General features: G+C 39.1%; 1 protein-coding gene across 3 annotated transcripts in view; it reads left to right on the top strand.

The window, feature by feature from the left end:
* The window catches only part of LOC121519139 (transcription factor COE1-A-like), a 135,595-nt gene that overhangs the window by 72,766 nt on the left and 40,239 nt on the right, over nucleotides 1–22,590 (top strand). For all 3 annotated transcript variants that reach the window (XM_041801952.1, XM_041801953.1, XM_041801951.1), the window contains 2 exons: nucleotides 17,646–17,727; nucleotides 20,783–20,924. In XM_041801952.1, coding sequence (XP_041657886.1) covers nucleotides 17,646–17,727; nucleotides 20,783–20,924 — 224 coding nt within the window. The remainder of the gene's footprint in view (nucleotides 1–17,645; nucleotides 17,728–20,782; nucleotides 20,925–22,590) is intronic.

Below are 22,590 nucleotides of genomic sequence, written 5' to 3'. Positions count from 1 at the left end.
TACAATATAGCAAATTACCCCCATGGCAGGTCCTGATATATTTCACATGTTGAGCCCTAGTCTGTGCAGAAGGGAACAGCTGGTGGAGCCATGGTACTGACATCACACCACTTCCACTCATAAAATGGCACATTGAACTTCTCGCCTTAATGATAAGGATCCCTCAGTTGTGTTTATAACTTTATAGATTCCTTTGTCACCTTGAAGAAAAACTCAGGGACATTGAAATTTGTTGGCTCTTGTGTTATATTTCCTCTCACTGTTCCTCCTCTACTCAGCAAGTCAATGGAGCTAACAATCATGGCATTTCACACCTTTAACAGCATCAAATAAACTAATTTCAAAGAAAGTATTTGGATACAAAGAGGACTTACATGATGTACAGTTGGTGTACTTTCAATTTTAAGATTTGTCCCATACCTCATCTGTTAATATGGAGTAGTGAGGCCTATACTGCAGCCAGTATGTAGAGGAAGCACTAAATCTTTTGGCTTAACTTCCTGGAAGCAGTTGTGCCTTTAGATTTTTACAGTCTATGCACACATACAGTGCTTTTAGCATACTGAACTGCTTCATCTTAAATATGCATACATTTTATACTAAATATTTTGTCAGCAAGTTCTGAATTGGCAGATTTCAGATACAGAGGCTTTGTTCAAACCCCCTTTATTTCAGACAAACAAGATAACTTAAGAGTCTTTATGAAACTCTGCAGGTTTTATTTCGACATATTTTTTATAACTATTCTGTTAAAGCATTAGATGCTGAAGAAACTGCTGTTGGTGAAGTTAGTAGAATTACAGGTTAAGTCTTCTTTGGTGGGAAATTTGATGTTTTAGTTTCTATTTACCCCATAATATTATTCCTTCATCAACCACACATTTAAAACGTAGCCAAAGTGAAAATCTGTCTTTAACCATGTGTCGAAAAGGCTCGATCTGTATGACACCTATGCGGCACTAAAATGGATGTCAATATGAGAGACTAAAGGGCCGTGACAAAATGACCTTTTTCATGGTACAAATAGAGTTCATATTATATCCTAATTAACACTAATAAATATAAGGAGATGTGATGGTTGTTTCATGATGTTATTTGATTTTCATATTCTAAATCAGTGTTTTTTAGGGCTTTCAGCATTTACCACATTTATCACAGTGCAATTAAGGTGCAAATTAAAACAGGATATTTTTCAAATTTTGGAGCTTTTGTCCCTTTTGTCACACTGAATTGAAGTCACAGTAGCTTCTTCCTACCCCCATGGATTTGGCATAATGTTATGTATGTGATTGGTTCCGTGGGCCTTTAGAAAGATAGATGACAAGTCAGATGGCAAGTGAAAAGCAACTTTAAGACATCATCATTCAGATATTTTACGCTATTTTATGCTGGCATAAACAAGATCATTGGCTACCAGTGAGTCATTTTGTACATGTGCTCCTGTGTAGTTCTTAATGTTTTCCTGTATTTTACAGCGTATGCACAGTGAAACTGTCTCTTGACTCTTAGTCATCATGTCAGACTAATGGTCTAGCACTTGTAGTATTTGTTTAAATATCATCTCAAAACATCATTATTATACAATACTTTTTTACATCAATTTAGTTCCAAAGTCAGTGGATTGATCAGTGTGAACTTAATATTTTTTTCAAATAGCAAAATAATGGAGTTTTAACCCTTTAAAGCCTGATACCTCAAATAATAGCCAGAAAAGTATCATTCTTTTGGAACTGAGATGTTTATTTAACCTTCAACAGGAAAAAAATTAACATGTATATGCTTTTTGTATCACATTTGATGCATTAGGCGTCTCTGGTAGTTGATAATCCACTGAAGGGCTTTTTTACAATTTATCAAATGTATTCAAAAGTTGTTTAAGGAAATTATTGATCATACTGATTAGACAGACGTCTCACGAAATTGTGTATCAAATATGATACAGTAGGCTTTAAGGGGTTAAACATATAATTCTAATGTGATTGATCAGGATTACAAAGGAATTTTTGAAAGCCCTTACAATTTTATATGGATTAAAGCACCTTTACATGATAAAAAGTACTCAAACTTTTGAACAGAATAAGTCTGTCTCCAGGAAGATCCATCTGACCCTCACAGTAATGATTCTGTCAACTGATTTCTCATCTTCTTCATCTCTGGTATTTGTTATGGAAGTAGGTGGTGGATAACCTTGCAAAGCAGATGGATACGCCCATTTCCTTGTTTTTCACTGGCGAATCCATCTTGCAAAGCTCCCATCTGAACCGTTTGGGACCGGTTAGAAAGCGACAGGACCAATCAGCGACAAGAGGCAGTACTTTCAGGCGCAGCAGAGTCGTGACGTAAACAAGCAGCAGCAAGAGCTGGTGCAGTTATGGAGGAAGAGATTAGCGTGGATGCTGCTGAAGCGCCAGTTTTATCGGAACTTAACAACATTTCTTTGTTAAAAGAACAACAAAGAACAGCAGGGAGTTGTTCTCTTTTCAGAAACGACAAAAGTCCAGTACTTACATGTCTATAGTCGCCATGTTTCACTTTAAACACATCCATCTGGCGTGTCAGGTTAGGTGGTGGATAGTCAATACAAAGTAGCTGCTGATATGAGACAGGATGTGTACAGTGATCTTCAGTGGTTACCATGAGGTTTGTAGCACTAGCATGTCATTATACCGCTTCTCTGGGCAGATGACAACATTTACATGACCACAAGAGGTCAATGCAAGAAAAATAACTCATAAACAAACTGAGCGGTTACAGAGTGAATAGAACAAGTAACACACAACAAAGCCTAGTGAAGTGTTTCTCCATCAGCATCATCACCACAGAGAAACTCTCCAAACAGTCAGTGTGTGTGTGTGAGTTAAAGATGGTGGTGATGTCACAGGCAGTGAAGCTGTGTGTGTGTAAGAGTGAGTGACTGATGGAGAGAGGAGGAGACAGCAGAAGAGAGGAAGAAGAGGTTCCTGTCAATATCACTTCCTTCATCACTGCCTTCCTTCTCTTCCCTTCCTTTTTCCCCTCTCCAACCCGCCATGAATTATTAGTAAGACCAATGACAAAGGTGCACTCATACACACAGAACCCTACCTGTCACTGCAGGTCAATGGCATGATGCCTCCAGACTTTGGAATCACCAAGAGTGTGGGTCGACTTTTTAAGGGATAGTCGGGGCGAAAGGTGTGTGTGAGTGTTTACTGTGGTGCTAAACTGTGTGAGTGTGTGTCTGTGTGAGTGAGAGTGAAAGAAAAAAGAGCAAAAGAGAGAGAGAGAGAGAGAGAGAGAGAGAGAGGGGGTCTGAGCTTAGATCGATTTGTAGTAAGCTGTTTGTGTGTGTGCAGACATGTTTGGCTCAGAGCTAGTGATCTTTTAGCTCTTCACCCTTCACTTTCACCCCCCCCCCCCCCCCCACTCTGTCTGTCCCTCCTTCCACCTCCTCTCTTCTTTTTTCTCCCCCTTCCCTCCTCCTCCTCCTCCTCCTCCAAAATCAATCTCTCTCATCTATAATTCAACAGTTTGCCTTCAGCCTTTAAAATACACACCACAGTAACCTCCTCCCTCCCTTGAAGTCTGTCTCTGCCCCGTATCTTTTCCCTCCTCTCCTCGCCCTGTTTCTCCCCCCTCCAGTGAGGGAGACCTCAGACAATATTTGTGCTGAAGGTAATCACGCTGTAATTTGGTCTAATAATAGCCCAAAACTGGTATCACGGTTCAGTCCTGGTTACTCATTTAGCTCAAAGATTGTAACGACACTAACAATGTGAACAGTGAATGTATGCTTCATTTTGATCAATACAGTACTGGCATCAGAACAACACTGCTTTTCTCTTAGGTTTACATTATGCTGATTTTCTTGGCAGAACAGGAATAAACAACTTAAAGATCTGAAAGTTCCTATAGAATACACGATAACTCCCATTCATAGCCATTTTAGAATTACTTCCAGCATCTTTCTTGGAGCTGGTGTTAGGGCTTCTCTTGCCAAATAAAAGCTCCCGTTTGCAGAAACTGGCCAAAGAAATGTGAATCAGTGTTATAAGAGGCAAAAATGTTTGCTTCTACACACGTCAAAGCACTTTGTAAACTTTGTAACATTGTTTTTAAATGTGCTATACAAATAAAGTTATTATTATTATTATTATTGTTATTATTATTAATAACATTATAATAATAATACATTTTATTTTTAAGCACCTTTCTAAGCACTCAAGAAAACTTTACAAATTAAAAACATTTACAACTAGAAAAGCACTCAGAGAGTGCAGACCTCCTCCATTAGCCCTATCTCCCAAGAGTGAAGAGTCCTTTAAAAACATTCCTGGATCCAGATGGTGATCCGGATCACTCCCAAAATCTAATTTGCAGATTACTCCCTCCCTGGTGGGGTGGAGACACGGTGAGGCAAAACGTTGGCTTCGCTATGGGTGGACTGTCATGGTGGAAACACCCATGGTCTCACCGGACGACTGAAAGTCATGGAAGAGGGTGAATATTCCTCTTTTCCTCCCAGCATTGTGAGTATTCTCGCTACAATTTGCTGTCTTTCTCTCTGTTACGCTCGGACTCGTCTCCTCGACCGGGCGTGCGTCTTTTAAACTGTATAAACTCCAAAACTTTGAATAGAAACACACCAAAAAATGCTGCTGGGATTGAAGTTACTCATGTCCGCCATCTCCTGGTGGTAACAGCGCAGACCTCCGCCATTAGCCATATCTCCCAACAGTAAAGAATCCTTTAAAAAACTCCTGGATCCAGACGGTGATCCGGATCAGTCCCAAAATCTAATCAGTTCCTCCTTATGCCATTTCTGACATTTCCTGAAAATTTTATCAAAATTCGTTTGAGTTATGTTGCTAACAAACAAACGAACAAACTAAGAAACTAACAATCTAACAATCTAACAAACGAACAAACTAACAAAAGAACAAACCCTCTCGATGACATAACTCTCTTTAGCGGAAGTAATAAAACGAGATAAAATCTTTTTACAGTATCAAAAGGAAAAAAGTAATTACACTGAATAAGCTCTACTGAACAGGTTTGTTATGAGTCTGGATTTGAAGAGAGGAACAGAGTCAATGTTTCAGGTGTCTGGATGGAGTGAGTTCCAGAGCTGGGGAGCAGAGCGGCTGAGAGCTCTGCTCCCCCATGGTGCTAGGGCAGGTGCAGGGCACAGTGAGGTGGATGGAGGAGGAGGATCTGAGGGAGCAGGACGAGGCGACTATGTGGAGGAGATCAGACAGATAAGGGGGGACGAGAATTTGGATGGCTTTGAATGCATACAGGAGGATTTTTAAAACGGGTTTAAAGTAGAAAAAATTGATATGAAAAACAGTGAGACGCGGTTAAAATTGGTAAAAATGGGCAAGTAGTGTAGTGAAAAGTGGTTAATAGTGGTAAGAATGGGTAAAATAGGTGGAAGAAGGCAAAAATCAGCAGAAAAAATGGTGGGAAGGGGTTAAAGGTGGCAAAAATGACATTAAAGTGGCAGAAATGGCTGGGAAAAGTTGGTGAAATTGAATTAAAATGGGCAAATATTGGTTAAAGATAGCAAGAATGGGTGAAAAAGGTGAGGAAATGGGATTTTAAAAGTGGCAGAAAAGGGTTAAAAATGCGATAAAAATGTGTTAAAAGTGGCAAAAACTCAAAATGCATTTTAAGTCGCAAAAATGGGCAGAGAAAAAAAATGTAAAAAAGGGGCTAAAATGTGACATAAAGTGACAAAAAATGGTAAAAAGACTAAAAAAATTGCACAAAATTGATGTAGTGGCTAATAAAAGTGGCAAAATGGGTGGTAAAAGTGGTTTCAAGAGGTTAGAAATTGGTACAAACAATTAAGTCCAAAATCAGAACCTGACAATAGCTTCATAGACTTTTCTGCTCAAAAATAAAGTAACTGTTGGCCAGGATGCCAGCACCAATGCACATGCACTGATATCATCAATTAATTATAACTGAGGTGGGCCCATTCTCTGGGCTTGTCAGGGACAACTCCACACAGTCATGGTCCTTTTGCATCAAATGGGGTCTTCCCCTGCTTGCTGATGTTTTAGGTCCTTTGTATTTGACTTTGAGAGAGCTTATATATGGTTGTAGTTACTGAGTCCACAGACATGGTGGTATTAGGTCTTTTTATGATGCAACTGAGAAGAAAAAACACAGTGGGGTTAATGTACCATAACACATTGCTTCGATTGCCAAATCCCATTCATATTTGGCATTTCTACAAAATAGTTGATAATAATAACTCATAATTGTGCTGATAAATTGCCCATATTCCGTCAGAGCTTGTGCCCCACTCTGTGCATCTCTCTCTGCTGCCCTGTCACAAACTGATGACATCAGTGTCACCACTACGTGTAAGCATGATGTAATGACACTTGTACAGGTCCGCAGCAGAGCGGAACGTGTACACTGTACAGGTTATTAACACTTATTTAATCCCAGGCCTGGCAGGTAGAACAAGCCGGCTCATAGACATCATACAGGCCAGCTATCACCGCCTCGGCCCACTCTGTCATTTAAATATGCACAGATGACAACAATGACAGCATTAATAGTAATGATAGCAATATGAAGCTAAGCCCTCATCATCATCATCATTAGCATATCTCCTGGGAGATGAGCTATGATTGACAGCTAGCTGGCTGTTTTTGGGGCTGCAGCTCAGCTATCAATTACCTCTGTGCATATCAACCATCATTATGTAAAATAACTCCGCTCAGCTCGACTCGGCTCAATTCTCTTAAGTCTTGTTCCTTCGCATAACTCTCTTTCCCTCTCCCATGCATCCCCTCCCTCCCTCCCTCCCTCTTTCCCTTCTCCTCTGCCTTTTTTCTTTCTTTTGCACTCCATTTCGCTCCCGACCACTCGCCCCCTTTACTTTTAGTTGCACTTTCTTCTACATATGTCTATGTTTCTTACTCTCTCTTCTCCTCTGCTTCACTCTCCTGCTTCTCTAACTTGTAGTGTTGCTCATGCAGGGAGTTCAGTGTGTGCATGTGGGCATCTTCTAGGTCTGCAGATGACAGCTTGTTTTCAGAAGTCGTTTCATACAGTTAAAGTTCTGGTGAGTCGTCAGTCCAGGCAGTAAGCAGAAATGACTGATGGTGGATAGTAATGCAGCCCAAGATAAAAATGGAAACATCCATTAATCTATTTTTGTGCATCTTAGTTTACTCACTGTTGAGTAATTTTGGAAAATCTTCATTGGTTAATGATAATTGCTTTGAAATCTTTTTTGTGTTTGTAAAGCTAAAATGGTTTTTAAGATCAAATTCCAAAACTTCACACTTGAGGATTTTCTGTTTTTCTCAGTTCAATTTAAAAATTATAAAAATCATTCAGTCTTAGTATTATTTTTCTTTTTACAAAACAAGAAATTTGAGGGCTTCAGCTTGGAGAAAAAGGCATGTGAGCAAAAAACCAACAAATAAATTACAAAAAAATTCAGGCAGTGAGTCCATTCAGTATAAAAATGGTAATTGAAACTACACATTACAAGCAGATTTCCAGCTTTTAGTTTGGCTATGGCAGAGCAGTTTCCAGCTTGTGCAACGCTTGGTGAAAGTCACATTTTTATAATTCATCCAAGTCTAAAGTGCATTTCCAGTCATTCTTCCAAGTGAAATGATTTCATATTCCTCCTTAGATCCCTTCTTCCTCCTCTCTCTCTTTGCTTCTTCTGTCATATTAAACCTCTTTATAACACTTTGTCTCTTTAAAATAAAAAAATACTGCTATTAAACACATCTTCAGAGTTTTAGTTTGACTTCTTTAATCTCAATTAGCCAGATTATAGCATATTAAATATATTAATTCTATAAAATTATATATGTTCATACTTAAGTGTTTTACTATTCTATATCACATTTAACTTTTTATGTTTTATTTCCACTTGTTTTACACCTTTTACTATATCTTATATCTCATGTTATTCTGTATTTCCATATATCCATGTTAAAAGGTTATTAAGTAGCGCTGCATTTCACATAAATGTTTGCAAGTTATACCATGTCACCTCATATCATCACGTGTCTCTTAGAGCTGTTATTTACTGTGTCTATTTGATTTCACATGTCTTATAAATTTTTATTCCAGTCATATTTGACCAATTTTCTGTTGCTGCTACACTGGAATTGCATTCCAGGATCACTAAAGGATTATATTTAGAAATATCTCTCTGGCAGGAACACTCTCATCATACATTTAACCATTTATTGCAAAAATTCATAGTCGCATTTATGACGATGTGTGTTCAATACAGTGGAAATTAGTTCAGCAGAAATCTACTCTGTATTATAAATTATTAGTGTGCAACAAAAGCTTTTGACTAGAAAGGAGGAGGCTGGGGTGGAGGTGAAGCTCCGCCAGCATTGGGGAAGTTAGTGGTATTAATGAAGCAGAGATTAGTGAGGAGGACGTCATATTTAAATGGAGAGCCGTGTTGGGAGAATGAACTGAGATTGGCTGTGTGAGCTGGGAGATGATAATTGAAATCAGTTGGCCATGAGCTGATAGCAGCTGTGCCTACGACCGTGGTGTCCTGCATGAACTAGCACTAAGCTTCATGTTTGAAGAATAAAGGAACTGTCCTCACTGAATAACTAAAGTTTATGTAGATCAACTGCAAGTTAGATGTACCATGAGTTTACTAAGAATGAAATAATGGTATATATTTGTGTAGTTTACAGACACACATCTAAGAGAAGGTGGGCAGGTACTGAGCTGAAAGAAATAGCATAGAGTGAACAGAAAAATGTCTTGTACACTGCAGGGCCCCAGAAGTCAAAAAGTATTTATTGCACCAAAGTAGTGATGTTTCGAGCCCTGCTGCTCTTCATCAGACTCATATATTCATGTAGACAGAGATTTGTGCGATGTCACCCATGTTTTTTGTACACATAGTTTATTACTACTCTTGGGAATATAAACTATACTACCCACAAAGTTAGAGTGTAACAGTGACCTCTCTGATTGCTGGAGTCTGCTGTTAGCATGGAAATGTTTACTGGGCCCACGAGCATCAGCTGTTGGCTGATGATGGCGACAAACCGCTGTTCTATGAAGCATGCAAACCGCAGTACATCACAACATTGTTCCTAACAATAAGTTATTTGTAATGATGTGATCCATAATGTTCACTGTTATTTAATCCACACTTCAAAAAGCCAAGTTGGTACCAAATAAAGAGCCCGCTTAGAGCCAAACAACCAGCTTTACTGAGCTGAGCCAACTAATCTGGATCTCTTAAAGAGACAAATCTCTCGTCACAGCAAGTGAGGTTAGAGGTTGTCACAGAACAAGTGCTGCGTAACACCGCTCGTCCAGGCTTTTCACGAAGTCTTTTTAATTCCTGTCTGCTGCTGTTTCTGTGACTTTAAAGACTTTTTTTCAAATTTCTGCCTGAGTATTTCTCTACTCTAGGGACACAAAAGTATTTTAAGAATCAAGAATTTTTTTATTTTCACACTTGCAATAGTTGTCATAATCTTAAACAACCTAAAACATGGCTTTTTTTTTTATATCATTTTTCTATGCAGAGATCACTACTTGCCCCCCAAGTGGTGTTCTCCACTGCTTGACGTCATCTGCAAAGAAACTACACAATATCGACAACAGATTTAAATGTAGAATTAAGAATTAAGGGATTTGCAATGGATTGTGGGATGAGTAGATTCTCTCCCTCTGAAAGAATATGTACACATTTTTTAATCTTTGTCTCTTGCTCTGTTTTTTTGGAAAGCTGTATTTAATCAAATGGCTGGTTTAGTTTCCAAATTTTGACATGAAAATTTTGTAAAATTTAAACTGTTGTTTAATCTAGGCTGAGTGACTAAAAAGTAACTAAAAAAGAGTAAAAACTTACAGACAATAATTGAGACAAATGTATCTTTACTAGTAATTTGATTTTAAATTTACAAAGTTACATTAGATAATCATAATTAGGTAATTTTCACCAAAACAATGTGGACTGTCGAAGCTTTAATCTCTGCTGAAGAGCTCTTTAAAAAGACATTAAATGTACAAAGAAATGCCAAGCATTTCCCTGTCCGGAAGCAGTAGATTATCACATTGTTATTCTGATAACAGCCATACAGAGGGCTTGATAGTATTTCCTATCCATGTTCTTCTCCTACATGACTTCTCAGAGGGCTCTGCTATCTGCTGTCATCACATTAAACAATAACAAGCACTCAGTGTAAACAGGAAACAGGAAGACGATCTTCAACTGATCAACACACAGAGTGGGAAACTTACACTACACATATGAGCAAGATGAGCTTTCTGTGACAACAGACTGAAAGAAAAGTTAGAATAGGTGGTAGGTAATGTTCAGATTAATGCTGTAATTCATCGTTATTTACAGTATTTTAATTTTATGTTAATATGTTTGCACAGACTGGTACTGCATATTTTTCTTCGACAAAGCCTCCTCTCTGTGCAGAATGGAGTTATTTTATGCAGCTTACAGCCATTACCTGATCAGTTACTGGCAGTCCCGATAGGCTAACGGGCATTAGCAAGTTGTTTCACACACATGCACATGAAAAAAAGATAGTGGAAAATCATCATTCTGTCAGAAAGCAGTGCCAGGAAAGTTGGCAGGCAGGTGAAATAAGACATCTAAAGAAAGCAGGGAGACAGAGGAGGCAGGAGCAGCAAAAACACTGATCTGTTGTTCAGTTTGTCTGCACTAACTGACTGCAATTTCTCCACCTGTCAGCAACCACTCACCAGAATGCTGCATGTGTGTGTGATTTAACGTATCTGTGTTTGTGAGTGTGTGTTTTGTTTTTTCTCCTCCAAGGCAGCATCGTTATTCTTGGCTCAGTAGAACAGCGAGTCTTCGGGGAATAAAACGGACACAGACATTCAGTTGTAGACACACGCATTCGCTTTCACACACACCCAAAAGGCTGGAATTCCCCCGGATGTCACCCTTGCCCCTGTTGGCATTGTAACTGTTTAAATGACAGGACAGTGGTTGCAAAAAAACTCCCACAATCTTCTTTCTTCATTCTCTCCTCCATTTGTTTTCTCCTTTACTCTCACTCGTTGGCTGTGCTTCTCTCACCATCCTCTCTCCTCCGTCTGTCCCTCTCTGTCTCTCTCTGTCTCTCTCTTCAGGTCTGTGTTAGCCCTGTATATTAAATATTAATGTCAGTTGTGCTCTGAGCCATAATTGCCATCTCAGCCTCTGAATAATGGATGTTACTGTGCCATTCACTACTACACCATGGCTAACAGGCAAAAAAAAAGAAACCTCCAACTGTGGTGTTGCCATGCTACTTCATTTTAGCCCCTAAACAACATTAGCATCCCAGTGTGGTTGATTGAATTAATGTAGCTAACGGGAATTCTTAAAGGAGCAGCTAGCATCCAATTGTGGATGAGTAATATTGTTAAGGCATGATGGACTAACAGGCTGGTAAAACTAAAGTTGATTATCTTAAGGTTGTCGAAATGGTTCATACTGTTTAATACCTTTTAATACCACATTTTAAAATGATACAATCTCTGTTATATTACTGGCTGATAGTATAAATACAAAAGCAGTGGTTCTCAACTCATCTAGCGTCAGGAAACACAACCACAACTAACGACAAATTGAATCCAAACATCTTCAATTTCTGAATCATAACTTTATGTTTGAATGAAAAATTGTGCAGTTTGGACTTCAGATGCTACAACACAAAGAGATGGAGACGTGTCCTTCAAAGTAAAAGCAAATCATCAGCCTTTTGCCGCATCTGTAGCCCACTAAAATAGCTTTGGGACCCACTTTTAGGTCCATTTGACAAACAAGACTTTAGAGAACTACGTCAGTTTCACGAGACATGTGCATGAAGGAGAAATGAGCAGACAAACTCCTGCTTACTAAGGCTGCGCTATCAATAATAATAATTTCAATTATTCTTAATTTCATTCATTTCACGGTTATTAAACATGAACACTCATAGATTTTATAACTTCTACTTCATATGCATTTGTTGAAATTAGACACATTAGACACACCAGTTAGCTTTTTGCATAGTTGGCAACTGCAGATGAGGAGTAACAAAAAGCAGCTAAAATGCAGGACTGGTTTTAGGGTAAACTCGGGATAAAAGTGGAGATTTTCAGATCGCAGCAGCACCGTACAAAGCTTTGTCGTCATGGCATCTTTGCACTTTCATATCAGCTGGCATCAGTGTAACATTGGTGTCCCAATCTGTGTTTTTAGATTGCAGTGTTACAAAGTATGAAAACTATAGCTGAAGTTCCACATCAGCAGAGCTCTTTTCCTCTATTGGCCCTCTGGTTAGGATTTCTAACCTATAATACCTCTGGTACCATCTCTGATACCAGCATAGGAGTGGGTTCCCTCTGTCCCCACATTACACTTTTGTAATATACATGTTCAAGGCGAGATATCACGGAGTGTAAATATTGAGCCTTGAACTGGCAGTCTGAATGGGGCTTGTGTGTGCCAACAAATTAGCTAAGGAGGCAAAAGACGACCTTACACAATGTTCATTTGATTTAAGAGAATCTTCAGTGGTTTGAAAGCCACCTCTCTTAACATTTAAACATCAATATGTTTGCTTGTCCCATCATTTCATTCATCTATCATGTTACAAATCTGGTTTTCTTTAAGTGTCATAGCCATCATTTCTAAATAAAAAAACTTTTAGGGCCAGATTTTTAAGCCTAATCCTGTGTTATTTTTGCATGAATGTGCAAAAAAGAAATAATTGAGATCATTTGACTTGAGGGACTAATAAAGCTTCTCAGTGATCATTTAAATGTTTTTCCATCCAAAAACACTCATCTTTAAGTTCTTAAATTATAGGAATGGTCTTGTTCTTGTCTTTCTTTAAACATAATTACCATCTTTTATTCTCTACAACTCTCAGTCTCCATCCAGATGGTGTGAGCGTTTTGTATGTTGGTGTGTGTCTCTTTGTGTGTATGGAACATGCAGGACTGGTGTGAGGTCAGCTCTCTCAGCGTGGTACTCACAGTGTTGCAAAGGTCAACGGCTCTGTTATCACTTGAACATGATCGGGCCTCGCAGAGAGAGAGAGAGAGCATGGTAGAGGAGGGAGAGTGAGGAGAAGCGTGCTCCCCTCCCCCACACTCATTCTGACTCTTATAATTGCCCGCTTTAATTGGAGGCCTCTTAACGACCAGTGACTGGACCAGCCAATCAATTCACACAAGGTGTGTGTGTGTGTGTTTCTGTGCGTGTGTGTGTAGCTGCGGGGCCTTTTTCGTTGCGGAGTTGATTAGGCCAGACGGGGTCAAGTGAAGGGGGAAGAGGAATGCACACACACTGCATTAAAATGTAGAATATGTTCTGTTGGCAATCAATGAGAGAAAACACTCTCACAGGAAATAAATAGAGCAGGCGCTGGAAATATGAAAAATAACAAGTGATAATATCTGATCGTTCAGAAGATATCGCCTGGGACACACTGCCTGCCTCGACCGGCTATAATGTGCTAGACTGCAGCAGTGTGTAGACAGCTTTTAGCTGTAGAGCTCATACTTTAAGACATCTGTGTGATGAGTTTGCCTTTAAAGATGACCATTAATAATCTACTCTGCCATCTCTTTTCGTTTTGAATTTATATGATATATAGTTAAGACAGAAATTTGAAAGGAACAGGGCTGAAGGAAGTTTTGGAGTTGCAAAATCTGTTTTGTTGTGTATCAGAGACTTTCATTCTTAACTTTTAATGTGAGTCCCTGCATGTGTATATCACAGTGACGTAGGTATCCAGATCCTTTGCAACAACACTTGAAATTTGGCTCAGGTGTCTCCCATTTCTCTTGATATTTACTGAGATGTTTCTACACCAGAGCCAAGAGGTCAAAGCACCTGCCTGCAGAGCTCAGAGACAGGATCATTGTGAGGCACAAATCTGGGGAAGGCAACAAAAAACTGCTGCACTGAAGGTTTCCAAGAGCACAGTGGCCTCCATAATTGTCCGGTAGAAGAGGTTTGGCACAACCAAGACTCTTCCAAGAGCTGGTTGTCCAGCCAAACTGAGCAATCTGGGAAGAAGGGCCTTTGTAAGAGAGAAGACTGAGAACCTGATGGTCCCTTTGACTGAGCTCCAGACATCCTGTGTAGAGATGGGACAAAGTTTCAGAATAACAGCCACTTTCAACTCTCTGAATGCGCATACCACTAACAGTAGGTGTCTCGGTCTCAACCCCAAAAAGTCCTAGTCCTGCTGTGATCTTGGTGCAGTCTGGTCTCCGATAGTGAAGTCTTGACTTCAACACTATTTGGCACCATGCAATAAAATGGATCTGGAGGTCTTACAGCAGAATATTGTAAGCACGCAACATTTATTTCCCTGCTTTTTAATCTATTTCATAGAAGCATTTTTTCATTTCCTGCACCACGATAAAATTATGATTTACCTGTGGGCCTTTTTTGTATTTTTAAATCTATTTTAGTGCCCATATGGGACTTTTTACCAGTAATTTTCAATTTAAATGTGGACAATAAGTAGAGTACAGCTGTAGCTACAAGTGTCCTTTTCACATGTAATTTTATATAATGGATTTATTTTAGCTTTGTTTAAAGACTGGTAATAATGACAAAATGAACAAATATAATCATAACTCAGAATCTGATACATTTCTGTGACATGTTGCAGAAAGGAAGTGACCTCTTTTATGAGTTGGGTTACACTATGCATAAGGACAGAGAGAGCTACAGACTGAGATCACATCCAGCAGCATGCAGGGAAATGAATCCATGGAAATGAAAAAAAAATCTGCTTCACACTTTTTTTTTTTTTAAATGACAGCCAATGTCCAGACCTCATGGACATCACCACCTCCCTCTGAAAAAAAAAGACTCTGATATAAACAAGTTTCACAGGTAACCTTCATGTGTTGAGGGGAGGGAGCTTGGTAATAACTGGCTAAAACAGTGAAAGGTGATAAAAACCATATTGGCTCCAATCTGCCTCTGCTACACTGTCTTCTTTGATGACTGCATTGTGTCTGATCTCCGCTCCCCTGTTTGACTCTTGTCATTTAGGACACTGTCTCTTGGATTGTCATAAAAATTAGCATGCTTTGTGCAGATTGTGCAAATAATTTTTTGGACGTTGATGGTTTAGGAAAATACAAAGCAGTTCCATACAGCCCAAGTATGTCTTATGTTCTAAGATCATCCTATCAACCATGTTCTGATTCAGAAAAACTAAATGTAAGACTTTTATTTTTGGTGTAGTGTTTCTGAAAGTCTGCCCTCTTCTCCCACAGCTTCTTTAAGTTTTACATATTTAGAGCAGATCAGCAGGAGAGAGTGTGATCCTCCTTTACACAGAGATGTTCAGCGGCGGGTCAGCTGAGGTGGTCGTGTTAACGCTATGCTAGTGTTGTGAGAAGAACTAGACAGTGGGAGGTCAGCGGGGGTCACCGTGGCTGTCCTCCACTGTGATAGGCTGTCACCCAGGGGTGAGGGGTCAGGATAATTAGGCATGCAGAAACCCAGCGCCGGTGTTCTAACGAAGCCTGAGCTCGTTAACGCACAGTTTTACACTCAGACCTGCCACTGTGCTGCGCTGCGCCGTCACACACGCACACACTCACACGCAGAGCACATGTTTGCAGACACATACACACGCACACACCTCTGCTTTGTTCTGCTGGTCCAGTACAGGGGCTGTCATCTCTGGAACAGAGGAGCACAGGCTCTTCCATAGGGGAACGGAGGTGATGAAGACATGTGAAAAGTTAAAAATTACCAGTTAGGTTGCTTTAAGAAGATAAACACAGAGAGTGGACACAATTAAATATAACAAAGAGCTTTTGCAGATTGTGTAGAACTTTTACTTTAAAGCTTCAGTGGGGAGTTACCAGATGAAACAGACTTTAATCTTTACTTATGCCTCTTAATAATCTACAGAGGTTAGACAACCATCATAAACAAGAACATTTCTGAATGATAATTCTTAATATTTGAATGTACTACCAGGACAAGGGGCAAAGATGAACATTTTCTGGGGCCTAGTCCTCTGGAGGGGTCCATAGGGATCAGAAATTTATCTATTTATTTATTTAAATTTCATTTTTGTAATATCATATTTTCTTTTCTGTTCTGCTTCATTTTATCTTATTTTATTTCATTTTGTTTTAGTTTTATTCTATTTTATTTCATTTGATTGTATCTTGAGTAAAAAGTAGCCTGTTTCAAAATATTACATACCCTGTTTCAGCACACATCTTATATCACTGTTTTTAGCTGTACATTTCATGCATAATAAAATTAAGGATTTGAAATTCAGTGATTACACTACAACAGCTGATCTGTGAATAATAACCAAAGCATCACCTGCATTAAACTGTTGAAAGTGACAGGAGAGCTGCATATTTAACATGAGACATCTTGCTCTCTCATAAACGGGAGGGATGCTTGACCTTCTTCCTCTTCTTCTCTGTCTGATTAGCTGCAGAAGTGCACAGGTGACTCTGAGTAACATGATGTGTAATGGAAGGAGGAGATTGTTTATTGGCCATGGACAGCATGCTACACACTAAAAATGTTTTAAAATTATATATATAGAAAAAATAGTACATGCTGTCTATTGTGAACTCTAGATAACAGTTTGTAAAGGAAACATGAGCACAGCACCAACTGAAGTGCAGGTAAAGCACTCGAAGAAAGACAAAAAAACCTGTAACAAGCAAATCATGTTGCTTAAGAATGAAGAAAAGCATTAAAGAGGTTCATGCACACTGATGTACAACAGACAGATTATTATATTGCTTGTGGGATTGTGTTGCCTTTATTGGTCTGTAACACACGTGTAACAAAACCCAAACATACATGTGAACAGTAAAACATGTATATGTTTGTGTGTCTGCCTGTTTGTTATTGTGTGAGTGTGCAGTGTTGATGCCAGGCGGGCCAGCTGGCTCACACCAAAACACAAGCTGGATGTGTTTGTTAGCTGTTGATGGCCATCTGTGTGTTTGATTTATTCTGTAATATAGATTCATGACATATGGTCCCATTTCAAACACACAATGTCAAAACGGTCCCCCTTCTTTAATTTTTTACATCAGTGTTAGAATTAAGCAACGTCTCAGGTTTAGGGAGCTGGTTTTTGACGTGTTGGAAGTTGTCCGAATTGGAACAGGGCCTATGGTTTTTGAAGGACTTTTAAAACAGCTTTAAAGTACTACTGAAACAGCTTTGGGTGAAATAAAGTAAAGACAAAGGTTAATCTAATCCAGTATAATGTTGAGTATAAATAAAGTAATGAATGTTGAAGTACTGGATTATAAAAGTGAAGGTCAAACTGAAATCTTCCCAAACTTCCACAAGCTCACAGCTCTAGTTTCTCACTAGATTTTCAGCTTTTTTCTATCTTCATCCAGTGCCTTTATGTGCTTTTCAAAGAGTCCTCAGTTGGTGTGGATTTAAGAAAAAATAAACACACTCCACACATCCACACGGATATTCCATGAGGAAATTCACTTTCCAACAGTATGAAATATTAATTTCTCTCTGTGTGTATTTGGGCATCTCTATGTTGAGCATAAATTCACATATCCTAAAGGAAACTTGCAGGTTCGTCTCCATTCTGCTTTGACTGTTTCACCCCAAATTTTGCCTGTCCTCTTTGTCTCCACAGATTCTTCCTCAAGTTTTTCCTCAAGTGCAACCAGAACTGCTTAAAAAATGCAGGAAACCCCCGAGACATGAGGAGATTCCAGGTAGACACCATGCTTTAACTTGTATTCTTCATTTGCATGTCCGTCTCCTTCTCTGTGGACTTTTTTCTGTCTTCAAAGATGCACATAATGGCTATTGTACCACAGTAATGTCAGTGCGTGTGTTTTAGTGTGAGTAAATAAGCTATCAGCGGCCTCACAGGAAACATGTGATCCTGACCGTGACCAGTCAGAACATAAATATACACAATGCATAAGACAAAGAGGGCGGTGTAGGAGAGAAAGAAAGACAAGGAAAGGGTAGAAAATGCAAAAAAGAAACATGGAAAGAAAAAAAGGAAAGAGACCAAGGGGAAAGGACATGTCAGGAGGTTGTGAGTAAGATTTAAAGCCACACAGGCTTTATTATTTCCTTATCTCTGTGGCTACAACACAATCAGGAAGACAGCACTTGAGTCGTAGTAGAGATAGTGGACAACCAGGAGATACTGATAGATTTATTACTATGGCCTGAGTGTGTGTTTCTGATATGAATACATGTGTAGTTCTACTGATTTTGTCTCACATGTGTGTTTGCTGCATCTGTACTTTATGTGTGTGAGTGTGTGTGTGATATAGGACAGAAAGAGTCATACAGCAGCGAGTGTGTGACAGTGTCTGTGCCTCTAATTGTGCAGCTCTATTGTAGTGGAACCAGAGAAGACAGCTCTGTTTCCCTAGGAGATAATTAAGGGCCGGACCCATCAGGAACTATTGAACAGAGGAGGATAGACACCACACACACAGTGACTTGGTGTGTGTGGAGGGTGATGGTAATAGCAGTGATAACGGGTTACATTTAAAGAGCTTTTCACACTTTCACGCTTTTAACTCCTCCTCACAGTGATCTTTAGACCCCAACTTTATACTTTTTCTCTCTCTCTCTCTCTCTCTCTCTCTCTCTCTCTCTTTGCCCTTTTTTGCTGATTCTGCACAGTTAGAGATAAACCTGGCACAAAAACTAAGGAAATTTGTTTTGGGTTGATTATTTCTTTGTTGTAACAATGCTTCTTGGCAATAAATCTTATACCATTAAAAAACTGTTTATTACTCTTTAAAATGGTGCCACATTTAAAAGGTGCAACATGCATTTGTGGGATGATAAGCAGAGCTGAAGATGTGGGTTGCACCCAAAAATTTGCCAGATTTTTTCTGCCAATGCCAAACAGCTTATTCTGCCATTGACTCTTGTTTGGTGTTTGGTGGATTGGATGATTGAAGTCTGAAGAAACAAGTCATATTTGCAACTTAACTATTTATTCATTTAACAAACAGGGGCCTCAGTAGTGTGTGGAAGAACCATACACAGCCACAACAGCCTGGCACCTCTCATGCTGGTCACCAGCCTGGTCACACACTGCTGTGGGATGGCATCCCATTCTTCAATCAGCATTTGTCACAAGTCAGCCAGCGTGGTTGTGTTGGTCACTCTGGCATGATCAGCCAACCAAGCTGATCCCATAAGTGTTCAATGGGGTAGAGGTCAGGCCTCCTGGCAGCCCTAAGAGACCGGAGATTGGCTGTCTGCAGTCAGTTCCGTATTGTCTGGGCAGAGAGCTTTTGGCCATATCATCCTGCAAATCTTGACTGCAAATCTGTAGAAATCAGCCTACAGTTGGGTGCTGTTAGGATTAGGAAACATCCTCTTGGGGTGTCGTCTTCTTGGGATGCCCACTTTGCAGCCTGTCTCTGACATCCCCTGTTGTATGGAACTTGACCTTCAGTTTGGAGATGGTCACTCCAAATAATGCCGCAACTTGGTTTTGTACCAGCTTGAAGGTGCCCTGTCGCATGGGCCCTATCCAGATCAGTCAAATGTGGCATGCTGATTCTTGGAGCAGACATCAACTGACCAATGTAGCAGGGCCCATACTCACAGGCAACTGATTATCACAACCTGGGGGTACCAGAAGCTCAAAACAAGAGTCAGTGGCAAAAGCAGAGGCAAATTTTTCATGGGTGCAACCCACATTCTCAGCTCTGCTGCTCATCCCACAAATGCATGATCCTTACAAATGTGGCATCATTTAAAAGAAATAAACATGCTTTCTAATAGTATAAGATTCATTACCAAGAAGCATTGTTACAACAAAAAAATCCAAAATTCAAATTTCCCTACTTTTTGTACTAAGTTTAGCTTGCAAATTGCTAGCAAAATGCAAATTGCTTTTAACAGTCTTTATTGCTCTTAATTTTTTTCTAAATGAAAGAAAAAAACAAGTTTATGATCTTCTCTTGAGCTAGAGATATTGATTTTAACATTCTACAACCATCACTCAGTGGTAGTAGTACTGAAAGTTTTTTTTTTTTTTTTTTTTTGGTGTATAAATATCTTGATATTTGGCTGGAAAAATAATTTTCATTTAAACAGCATGTTGAATATCTCATTGGAAAACTTTGGCAAGAACTCAGGTTTTTGTTTCATAATAAATCACATTTTTAGTTTAGTTTAGTTGAGGCTGTTGTTCTGTCTGTGCTGGATTATGGTGATATCTTTTACAGACATGCTGCTGCATCCACACTCAAATACCTGGACTCCATTTATCACTCTGTTCTTAGATTAATAACTGGGGATCCTTATAACTCTCATCACTTTATTACTATGGTGACGTGATGAACAACTGTATCCTTGTATCCATAAATCCCTGGTTGGATGTACTCCATCCTCCATAAAATTTACTATAAACTGGACCACTGGACATTACCAAACTCACTCTACTGACTGTCTAAGGCTACAAGTCCCATGGGTTTATTCTGAATTTAGTAAAGCTGAATTCAGCTTTTGTGCTCCTAAAATGTGGAACAAATACTACAAAGTCTTAAGATCGAGACTTAAGCTCCCCTAGACAATTCATGATGATCTTGAATCGTTTCAACACCATGTTTGACTGTTTTAACTGAGCATCACCCGTTCTTGTTTAAATTTTGTTTTTACTGTGTACTTTTGGATCTTGAGGTCTTTGTAAATGAGGGAAACCTCAATGGCTGACTTAAACAAAGAGTAAATGAAATTAAATCTTTATCACTTCATTGTTCCTCTCTCCCTGTGCCCCTCCAGGTGGTGGTCTCGACTACGGTGAGCGTGGAGGGACACGTACTGTCAGTCTCCGACAACATGTTTGTCCACAATAACTCCAAACACGGCCGACGGGCCCGAAGGCTCGACCCTGTTGAAGGGACGCAATCGTACCTAGAGCACGGTAAAACGAGCGTGTGTGTGTGTGGGTGTACGTGTGTGCATGAATCTCTGTGAGTGTCAGCAGCATGGCCACCAGATGGTTGATGGTTTAATCCTATCAGGTGATTCCTGCCCCTCCATCTGGCTAATCCAACCCACTACACACACGCACCCATACACACAAAGTACATGGTGTGATGATGTGTGCAAGAGAGAGAGAGTCTAATATCATTATGATTCCTCTCTGCAAACACCCAGATGATCGGAGCTTGCTTTCTGACTGACAAGCTTTTATCCTGGGCTAAGATATGAGCTGTTACACAATGCTGAAGTGACATTAAACCGACTGTATCCATTCTGTCTGCAGAATTAGCTCAATGAACCTTCTGTGTGTGTTTTTATCAGTTTCATATTATTACTTTAAAAATAAGCTGCCCTGATCTCATATCAACAATGAACACTGCAGCTTCTGTCAAAATATGAGAGCATCACTTCAATGAATAAATTACTAAGGAAACATCAGGACTTTTTCCTTCATCTTCATGGAATCACAACAGTTTTTTAAGTAATGAATTAATTACCTTTAATCAGCAGCTTGTCTATGACGCAGCTTTTTGTTTATGTAGGATATTTGGTCTTGAAGTTTGAGAACAGTCTTTGTTAAATAGACAGAAAGTTCATTTACAAGCTTTAAAAATGTTCATTAGTGTCTCAAGGTCTTTTACAATAGAGGCAGTGAACTTCTGTTTTATTTTTGGGGGAATGTGGCATAATTATTCAGATGATATGTTAATATTCTGCCTGTCAGTCCCTATTCATTGGCTCCACAAACCCTAAAAAAGGAAGCAAATAAGGTCTAAAATAGAAAACAGAAATTAACTTAGACCTTAAACTAAAATTAATCATTATTTTCATTTGTTTCTTCGCTTTTATTGTGCTCAGTTTACAAGAGGAGATGTCATTAAAGAAATCAGTTTTCAAAAGGACTTAGGATTTGAAATGTGTGCTCACAAAGGTGTAAGCAAAACCAAAGTGTGAAGAGAAATGAGACACAGAGGGATGAAAAGGTTTCAATCTAGATATCCCTAGCAGTAAGGCTGTCAAAATTTGATTTCTTTAATATATTTTCAACCACCACATTTGAAATAATACAGTCCTCATTCAGTTCAGTTTATCTAATTTATATACCCCTTTAAAACAATCAGGGCCGACCAAAGTGCTTCACAGTACAAAAGGCAAAACATGAAACAAGAATGCATCATTATAAAACAATACTAATAAAATAAAATCCATTAAAGTTTGACTTAAAAAAAATGGTAAATGGTTAATCTGTTGGGATAAAAAAGTTGCATCATGAGCCTAAAGAGAAGAGGTTTATTCAGCAGTTGATTTTATGTGAGGAGGTAAGTTGTTCCACAGTTTGGGACAGGCACTGAAAAAGCTCGATCACCCCAGATTTTGAGCTTCTTTTGGGCACATTTAGGAGCAGCTGGTTGGCACCTCAGTGCTATGGCATGAGTCTGAACATGAAGCAGTTCACATAAATAAGGTGGTTAATACCACTGAGCTGAATCACCAGGGTTAGATTGATACTGAAATTGTTTAAGCTAATACTAGAAAAGAGTTTATATGTGTCCACACTTTTGAATGTTTATTTAACACTTTGCAAATATATAACTCTGTCATGC

The sequence above is a fragment of the Cheilinus undulatus genome, linkage group 12, assembly GCF_018320785.1.
Source record: "Cheilinus undulatus linkage group 12, ASM1832078v1, whole genome shotgun sequence".
NCBI classification, from domain to species: domain Eukaryota; kingdom Metazoa; phylum Chordata; class Actinopteri; order Labriformes; family Labridae; genus Cheilinus; species Cheilinus undulatus.
Note: the sequence above shows the minus strand (reverse complement) of the source record. Positions and strands in the feature narration are given on the sequence as shown.